This window comes from Chrysemys picta, unplaced genomic scaffold (assembly GCF_011386835.1).
Source record: "Chrysemys picta bellii isolate R12L10 unplaced genomic scaffold, ASM1138683v2 scaf1666, whole genome shotgun sequence".
In the NCBI taxonomy this organism is placed as follows: domain Eukaryota; kingdom Metazoa; phylum Chordata; order Testudines; family Emydidae; genus Chrysemys; species Chrysemys picta.
In genome coordinates this window covers 1-9,759 of record NW_027054372.1, presented here as the reverse complement: position 1 = coordinate 9,759, position 9,759 = coordinate 1, and the positions used below count along the sequence as shown (strand labels likewise).

At 50.0% G+C, this 9,759-nt stretch overlaps 1 protein-coding gene across 1 annotated transcript; it reads left to right on the top strand.

Moving 5' to 3' along the window:
- The first annotated feature begins 2,397 nt into the window (after positions 1-2,397).
- LOC135980047 (uncharacterized) lies at positions 2,398-5,314 on the top strand. Its single transcript, XM_065580132.1, has 2 exons — positions 2,398-3,371; positions 4,366-5,314. Exons 1-2 carry the CDS (start codon positions 2,795-2,797, stop codon positions 4,839-4,841), a joined length of 1,053 nt encoding a protein of 350 aa, XP_065436204.1. The 5' UTR covers positions 2,398-2,794; the 3' UTR covers positions 4,842-5,314.
- Positions 5,315-9,759: the final 4,445 nt, after the last annotated feature.

Here is a 9,759-nt window from a genome sequence, read left to right as displayed (position 1 = left end):
CCACCTGAGGGAACAGAGCCTGCCCCATTCCTACCTCTTCAGAAACACCCCAAAGCCCTGCCCTCTCCATGCCTAGCATGCCACAATAGCGAGCAAGAGGTACAGAGTGTCTCTCTCTTACATATGCATGACTGCCCAGCTCCCCCGGGTGCTCTGGGTGCCCAAACTGACCTGCCTGCACTGCCGGGGAGGGGGCACATGACTGCTCTTGCGGCTTCCTTTTGCTTCCCTGTCAGAAATCATTTTTCTGCAGAGAAGCACAGAAATCTGCAGGGACCATTAATTCTGCGCATGCGCAGTAACACAAAATTCTCCCAGGAGTAAACAATGTTGCCATCAGCAAACTGACAGGACAAACCCCAAGCTTCACAGATCCTGATGAAGAGTCCATACCAGATTTTGGTATCAACCAACCATGACATCATGATGACTAGGAGACACCAGCCTGTCTGACACCAGTTAACGTACGTCATTGCTCAAGTCCCTGAGTTGGGGTGTGCCTATTACTCTGACCCTGGAGTACAGTGGTAGGTCATGTTATATATGGTCCTGGCCAAGGAGTATAACTATGTCCATCTCAGGTGCCCCCAGAAGGATCACCTCCAGGATGCCGCAATCCTGCTGAGAAAGTGTGGGAACCACATCCTGCTCTGACTGGGCCTTTGGGAGCATTTCCCCCCTCTCCAGTTGACCCTGGTAGAGGTACCTCCATTTTACTTTCAAATCTTTCTTGTCCCAGCCAGCTCCTCACCACAGCATTCTCTCTCTCTCCTGGATTTCCCTCCAGACACAATGAGTTCAGCCGTGGAAAGGGTCACCCGTGAATCTCCCCATATAGAAGAGAGCTGTGGTTAGATTTGGGCAAATAAATTCACCAAAAAAAATCAGTTAAAAACCCTGTTTGGCTCAAACAAATTGACCTGTAATGGTGTGGCACCCACCTCTTGCAAGCAAACCCTTCTGGATGGGTGTGACTGTGGTCTTTAAATAGTCTCTGGTATCAGGCCATACCCTCAGGGCTTCCTCCCTGGAGGCAATGGTTTTGCACTCTTGGTCTACTCCGGCCCCAGCCTCCAGTTTGGCTACTAAGTAGTTCAGTTCCCCTTCTGGGGGGTTCTCGCTGTCCAATTGTAGGCCAGTTCCCCAGTGGCCTATGAGGGGGGCAGGCCCAAACACTATTGAGAGTCCCAGCCCAAGGATCCTAAGAATAGGAACCAGGTACTGCCATATCCCTTTAACTAAAACACTTTCAGTTCCCTGGGCCACTTTCCCACGGCCCCAGCCTTTGCCAAAGCTTCACCCTTACCTCAGGGTTCATCTAAATCTAAGTTCAGGTCCAGCAGCCTGCAAGCAGTTTTTCAGTGCCCGTCCCTGCCAGCACTGAGCTGTCCATGGTGCTTCAGGTCTCTTTTGCCAGCCAGAAGCATCTCTTGCTTCCCCAGTCCCTGTGGGTGTAAAGACACGAAACACAACCCTCCCGTTTCACCTGTAGACTGCTTTGTCCAGCCATTCAGCTCCTGCAAGAAACTGACTGTCTCTGGCTCTGCAGCTCCTTTTATATGGCCCTCCAGGGCCCTGATTGGCTGCTCCCTGCAGCCACTCTAGGCTGCTTGGAGGACTCCTCTACTGCTCCTTTCCTGGGACAGGTGTGGCAGGAGACTGAGGCGTCCAGCAAGAGGCCTCTGGGCCTAGTCCACCCCATCACATGACCCTAAATAGATTTTTCTGGACAGCAATAGCTGATGAGCAGCTCCCTTATACTTTTTATCCCAGTGGTTAAAGCACTTACCCAGGCTGTAGGAGACCCCAGTCCAATTCCCCTCTCTGCCTGATGTCAAGAATGGGATTTGAATTTGGCTCTCCCATATTGCAGAAGCGTGTTTGAGACACTGGATTAGGAGATATTCTGGCATAGGTCTCAGTCTCCCCTTCTGAAGCTGTTCCACTATGTATAAATAATTAGTCATTGGAGCAGGGGAAACTGAAACTTGGGTCTCTCATATCTTAGGTGAGTGCCCTAACCACCACTCCATACAGTCATTTTCACACTCTTTCCCTGGCCCAGTGACTAGTGATTATCATTATGAATGACTATGAATTTCTTGCATGTCTGGAGCAATGCACACACACACTCCATACATCAGAGTTTAAATCTCATTATACTCCCAATTTTTTAGTCTTTTTCTGGCTGCCTGCAGAGTGTTGGTTATATTCTGAGTAATCCTTTGATTTTATTCAGAAATCAGCCTTTCCAACCATGCTTTCAGGTATTGTGAACTAGATTTATGTCCCATACAGATAGCAGATTACCCTTGTTCAATGCCTGAAAAGGATCCACTGATTTCAGGTCAACTAGATCCTAGAGCCAAAGCTCGTATGTCTTGCCATTCCTGTCTCAGGCCTGGTCTACACTAGGCGTTTATGTCGAAGTTAGCGCCGTTACATCGAATTAACCCTGCACCCGTCCACACTGCGATGCTATTTAGTTCGACATAGAGGTCTCTTTAATTCGACTTCTGTACTCCTCCCCGACGAGGGGAGTAGCGCTAAATTCGACATGGCCATGTCGAATTAGGCTAGGTGTGGATGGAAATCGACGCTAATAGCTCCGGGAGCTATCCCACAGTGCACCACTCTGTTGACGCTCTGGACAGCAGTGCGAGCTCGGATGCTCTGACCAGCCACACAGGAAAAGCCCCGGGAAAATTTGAATTGGAATTCCTTTTCCTGTCTGGCCAGTTTGAATCTCATTTCCTGTCTGGACATCGTGGCGAGCACAGCAGCACTGGCAACGATGCAGAGCTCTCCAGCAGTGATGGCCGTGCAGTCTGTGAATAGAAAGAGAGCCCCAGCATGGACTGATCGTGAAGTCTTGGATCTCATCGCTGTGTGGGGCGATGAGTCCGTGCTTTCTGAGCTGCGATCCAAAAGAAGGAATGCAAAGATCTACGAGAAGATCTCTAAAGACATGGCAGAGAGAGGATACAGCCGGGATGCAACGCAGTGCCGCGTGAAAATCAAGGAGCTGAGACAAGGCTACCAGAAGACCAAAGAGGCAAACGGACGCTCCGGATCCCATCCCCAGACATCCCGTTTCTACGAGGCACTGCATTCCATCCTCGGTGCGGCCGCCACCACTACCCCACCAGTGACCGTGGACTCTGAGGATGGGATACTGTCCACGGCCGGTTCCTCGGACATGTTAGGGGACGGGGAAGATGAGGAAGGAGATGAGGAGGGCGAGGCAGTCGGCAGCTCTCACAACGCTGATTTCCCCGACAGCCAGGATCTCTTCATCACCCTTACAGAGATCCCCTACGAAGCGTCCCGAGCCGTTACCCCGGACACAGAATCTGGTGAAGGATCAGCCAGTAAGTGTTGTAAACATCTAAACATTTATTTTAAACAAAACAGGAATATTAACAATTAAAAGAATGGGTTGTTCATGATTAGTGTGCCCTAGGCGCTTAACGGTTTAGTAAGGGGCAGTGCAAGTTTTGAAAAGAAATCTAGCAATGTCCGGTTTTCAGTGATTGTCCTGCACAAGCCGCTCTACTGTTTATTCCCTGCTACTGCAGCTACAGTAAAATGCGGTCTATGTGTCCGGGGATAGAGCAGTAATCCTCCTGGGACATCTCGATGAAGCTCTCCTGGAGGTAACTTGAAAGCCGTTGCATGAGGTTCTTGGGGAGAGCGGCCTTATTGGGTCCTCCGAAGTACGACACGTTGCCGCGCCACGAGATTATCAAGTACTCCGGGATCATTGCTCTGCACAGCAGGGCGGCATACGGCCCTGGTCTTTGGAGGCTTTCCCGGAGCATTCTCTCTTTGTCGCTCTCGGAGATCCTCATCAGGGTGATGTCGGCCATGGTGACCTGCTTTTAATTAGGTAGGGGAATGTTAGTGTTGGGACTGCTTTCCCATTCCTTTACAGAACTGTAACCGCTGGTTTGCAGCCACGCGGTGGAGGCGGGAGAGGGGCAGCCGAAAGGGATCGTTCCCGGGGACAGCCGCGAGGGGGTGGGACAGGGGCAGAGTTCCCGCTTGCCGGATTGCTGGCAGCAGGGACTGACATTGATTTAAATGTGAAATGAGGCCAGTGGTAATATAAAAGTTTTAAACTGCCACAAGTGTACGGCTTACCATGTCTGCCTGCAACAGAAATTCCGTTGTGCTGCCTCGCTTCTCAAATGTGCTGTTCAAGACCCCAGGCACTGAATGCGAAGGCCGAGAATTCGACCTTGTGCTGAGTGCGCATGTGAAAGGTGCTGTGCATGGTCTTGTTCACAGAGAAAGACTATGTTCTTTGTTCACAACTACATTTATCTTTCTTAGGAATTCACTCCCTTTTTCCCATTTCCACAGCCCCGTCTGCGACTGTCTCACAACCTAGCCTGGAATCACACTCCCAGAGGCTAGCGCGGATTAGGCGTAGGAAGAAGAGGACACGGGAGGACATGTTCTCTGAGCTTATGGCCTGTTCCCAAGCCCAGGCAGCACAGCAGACCCAGTGGCGGGAGAACTTGACCCGAATGCACCAAGCCAACATGGATCGGGAGGAGAGGTGGCGGCAGGAAGACCAGCAGGCGACTCAAACACTGCTTGGACTACTGAGGGAGCAAACGGACACGCTCCGGCGCCTTGTGGATGTTCTGCAGGAACGGAGGCAGGAGGACAGAGCCCCGCTGCAGTCCATCTCTAACCGCCCTCCCCCGCCACCAAGTCCCATACCCACCTCACCCAAAGTGCAAAGAAGGAGAGGCGGCAGAGTCCCTGCTAACTCTCACTCCACCCCTGCAGAGAGCTCTAGTAGCAGAAGGCTCTCATTTCCCAAAATTTGAAAAGTTCTTTCCTTCCCGCCTGACAGAAGCCCACGTCCAAGTTTCACCTCCCAATGCCATGTGTAGTTGATAATAAAAAATTCGTTTCTGTTAACTACTGTTTCAATCATGTTCTTTTGGAGGAGGAGGGGAAAGGGGGTTGGTAATTGGACAGGACAGTCTCCTTTGGCAGGGTACATAGTCGGGGGCAGGCACAGCAGCAGGGCACATACACAGTGCAGTGATGCAGTGACTAGTTACCCCGGTTAGTCTGGGAGGTTGTTTTCATGTTATGTTGGGGGGGGGGGTTGCTCTGTGACTTTGTGGCGGGGGAGGGCAGTTACAGATCTTGAGCGCCGGTCCTTAGGCAGGATCACAGAGCCACACAGCAGGGGATCTGTAACCGTCCTCCCCCTGCCACAAAGTCAAATAGACCCCCCATACACACAGTCCCGATCAGGAGGGGTGACAGGCTCCGTTGAAACAAGCATCCCACCGCAGCGGAGCCTGTCAATCCTTGAGTTTTGAAGCTGCATTCGCGTCACAACACTACACCCGCTCCGCACCACAGTCTGCGTCCCAGTTTTAAAAAATTCCCGCGAAAACAGTATTAAAGAAAACGGTGTGCTTTAACAAAGTAGAACTATTTTTATTTCGACACGTGTGTTGGAGGGGGGGTGAAGGGGGTATGTAACTGGATAGGATAGTCAACATTACCTGGGTAAAGAAACGGGGGCAGGTTTAGCTTCTCAGTACACAAACTATAAAGTCACAGGTTACCCTGCTCACTCAGGAACTTTGCTTTCAAAGCCTCCCGGATGCACAGCGCTTCCCGCTGGTCTCTTCTAATCGCCCGGCTGTCTGGCTGTGAGTAATCACCAGCCAGGCTATTTTCCTCAACCTCCCACCCCGCCATAAAGGTCTCCCCCTTGCTCTCACAGAGATTGTGGAGCACACAGCAAGCTGCTATAACAATGGGGATATTGGTTTCGCTGAGATCACAGCGAGTCAGTAAGCTTCTCCATCTCCCCTTGAGACGGCCAAAAGCACACTCCACCACCATTCTGCACTTGCTCAGACGGTAGTTGAAGAGTTCTTTTTCAGTGTCCAGGGCGCCAGTATAGGGCTTCATGAGCCAGGGCATTAGCGGGTAGGCTGGGTCCCCGAGGATGACTATAGGCATCTCCACATCCCCAACAGTTATTTTGTGGTCCGGGAAGTAAATACCTTGTTGCAGCCGTCTAAACAGACCAGAGTTCGTGAAAACACGAGCGTCATGAACCTTGCCCGGCCATCCCACGTAGATGTTGGTAAAACGTCCCCTGTGGTCCACCAGTGCTTGCAGCACCATGGAAAAGTAACCCTTTCGGTTAATGTACTGGGTGGCCTGGTGGTCCGGTGCCAGGATAGGGATGTGAGTTCCATCTATGGCCCCACCGCAGTTTGGGAATCCCATCGCTGCGAAACCATCTATGATCGCCTCCACGTTTCCCACGGTCACTACCTTTGGCAGCAGTACATCAACGATTGCCTTCGCTACTTGCATCACAACAACGCCCACGGTAGATTTGCCCACCCCAAACTGGTTCGCGACTGACCGGTAGCTGTCTGGCGTTGCAAGCTTCCAGAGGGCTATGGCCACTCGCTTCAGTGCAGCTCGCAACCGGGTGTCACTGCGCTTCAGGGCAGGGGACAGCAACTCACAAAGTTCCAGGAAAGTTCCCTTCCGCATGCGAAAGTTTCGCAGCCACTGGGATTCATCCCAGACCTGCAGCACTATGCGGTCCCACCACTCAGTGCTTGTCTCCCGTGCCCAGAATCGCCGTTCCACGGCATCAACATGACCCATTGCCACTGTGATGTCCTCGGCGCTGGGTCGCCTGCTTTCTGACAGGTCTGTGCTACTCTCAGACTTCAGGACATCACCGCGGTGCCGTAGCCTCCTCGCCTGACTTTTCTGCATCTGCCTCAGGGAAACCTTTATGATAAGCTGCGAGACGTTGAGAGCGGCCACAACTGCAGCGATGGTCGCAGCGGGCTCCATGCTCGGAGTACAGTGGCGTCCGCGCTGTCAATGACTGGAAAAGCGCGCGAACTGTTTTCCCGCCGGCGCTTTCAGGGAGGGAGGGCGGGAGTGATGGACGGATGACGACAGTTTCCCAAAAGCACCCTCGACTCATTTTGTTACCCAGAAGGCATTGCCGGCTACACCCAGAATTCCAATGGGCAGAGGGGACTGCGGGAACTGTGGGATAGCTGACCACAGTGCACCGCTTCGAATGTCGACGCTTTCTCCGTTAGTGTGGACGCACAAAGTCGAATTACTGTCCTTAGTGTGGACACACACGTTCGACTTTGCAATATCGATTACAAAAATTCGATGCAAGTAAAATCGAACTACTCTCGTAGTGTAGACAAGGCCTCAGACTTACAAGCCAACCCAGCTAGCCTTATTCAAGTCTGCCTTAAAGATTCACCTCTTTTTCAATGCCTTTTAGTGGTAAGTTATGTATAGACACATACCAAGTTATTACCTTACTCTGGGTTTTCTAGCACATCCAATCTTTGTGTCTTTCTGGTAGGCTGTAAACTTTGCAAGACAAGAATGTCTCATTTTATACCTTGCACAGTGCCAAGCGCCTTGTTTGTTGGCACTTCAGAAACAATAGTCTGGGGTCAACATTGGAAGAGGACATCAGCTATTCTACTACTGCTGCAAAATCTTTTGTTTCGCATAAAACCAGGGAAGCTGATTATCTGTCCTTCATGCAAATAAAGCTCATTCTAGTCTCTTTTACTTTAAGAGTTCCTTTCATCACTCCCCTTGAATACTCAACCGTACTGCAGTCTAATTTACCTGCCACTTGGAGAAGAGCCCTTTTTATCTTTTGCTTATTAACTTTCAGGTCCAAAAAATTGCCGATAGAGAAAGAAAAAAAAGTATCAAGTGTCAAACAGGAGAAAATCATTGCTACTAGAGTCTGTTTTTAGCATTTCTCACCAGGGTACAGTAAAAGATTTGTTCAGTATTGCATCTCGTTTTCACAAATGGATGCATGATATAGCATAAATCATTCAAAAAACTTTATTAAAAGATTAGCAGAGTTACAAATAAGTGGTGCGGCATTTAGTAATTAGTCAGTAAGGCATTTAAATGTTCTACATCACCTTCCACATGATACTGATCATTCTTCTACATTATTATTAGTTATGACTTGATCATGGTCTATTAGTACCTTCATCAGGAGGAGACGTTTGATAGTACAAGGCTCTTTAATTTACCAGATGAAGCATACAACATTCCAAGGGCTGGAAGGTGAAACTAGACAAACTCAGAATAGAAATAAGATGCATTTTTTTGTTTATGGTAAGTGTAATTAACCATTAGAACAGCTTACCTTGGGGTGTGATGGATTCTCCATCACTTAAAGACTTTGCGTCAAGATTGGCTGTCTTCTTTTAAAAGATAGGCTCAAGATGAACCAGAAATTATGAGTTTCATGCAGGATACACTTGGTGAAATTCTACATTGTGTATTATGCAGGAGATCAGACTAGATGGGCTAATGGTCCCTTCTGGCCTTAAAGCCTATTAAGTATATTTCATAGTAGCATCCAAAGGCACCAGTCACTACTGGGGCTTCTTGGCATACAGATGAAGAGACAGTCCCTAATCCAGAGCGTAGACAGAAGCTTGTTGGACTAGGGACAGTAATATAGCATGCAAGTAACTGAGCATGGTGAGGACTTGCAAAGTTTCGTTAGTTAGAGGTTTTGTTGATTTGATTGGGGGTAGGTAGATGAGGGGAAACTGGCACAACTGGGAAAGTTGGAGTACATCTTTTAGGGCACAACTACAGAGAACATGGAGAGGCATTCTTTCCTATTCTCTGCGAGTATTCAATATCCACCCCCTGCTCTACTGTGATATCGGTTTCCTGTGAATTGTAGCGTCATGCTACTTTTCTGCAAACAGTAATCCCAGTTCTGACCTTCAGGTGCAAAACCTGACTAAGCTTTACTGAAATCTAGGGCCTGGTCTACACTAGGCGTTTATGTCAAAGTTAGCGCCGTTACATCGAATTAACCCTGCACCCGTCCACACTGCGATGCTATTTAGTTTGACATAGAGGTCTCTTTAATTAGACTTCTGTACTCCTCCCCGACGAGGGGAGTAGCGCTAAATTCAACATGGCCATGTCGAATTAGGCTAGGTGTGGATGGAAATCGACGCTAATAGCTCCGGGAGCTATCCCACAGTGCACCACTCTGTTGACGCTCTGGACAGCAGTACGAGCTCGGATGCTCTGACCAGCCACACAGGAAAAGCCCCGGGAAAATTTGAATTTGAATTCCTTTTCCTGTCTGGCCAGTTTGAATCTCATTTCCTGTCTGGACATCGTGGCGATCACAGCAGCACTGGCAACGATGCAGAGCTCTCCAGCAGTGATGGCCATGCAGTCTGTGAATAGAAAGAGGGCCCCAGCATGGACTGATCGGGAAGTCTTGGATCTCATCGCTGTGTGGGGCGATGAGTCCGTGCTTTCTGAGCTGCGCTCCAAAAAACTGAATGCAAAGATCTATGAGAAGATCTCTAAAGACATGTCAGAGAGAGGATACAGCCGGGATGCAACGCAGTGCCGCGTGAAAATCAAGGAGCTGAGACAAGGCTACCAGAAGACCAAAGAGGCAAACGGACGCTCCGGATCCCATCCCCAGACATCCCGTTTCTACGAGGCACTGCATTCCATCCTCGGTGCGGCCGCCACCACTACCCCACCACTGACCGTGGACTCTGAGGATGGGATAGTGTCCACGGCCGGTTCCTCGGACATGTTAGGGGATGGGGAAGATGAGGAAGGAGATGAGGAGGGCGAGGCAGTCGGCAGCGCTCACAACGCTGATTTCCCCGACAGCCAGGATCTCTTCATCACCCTTAC

Excerpts from the sequence above, each read along its gene's own strand:
- LOC135980047 (XM_065580132.1), top strand. The coding sequence starts at position 2,795 with ATGCAGAGCTCTCCAGCAGTGATGGCCGTGCAGTCTGTGAATAGAAAG. Across the intron at positions 3,372-4,365 it reads ATCTGGTGAAGGATCAGCCA|CCCCGTCTGCGACTGTCTCA; the intron begins GTAAGTGTTGTA and ends CCATTTCCACAG.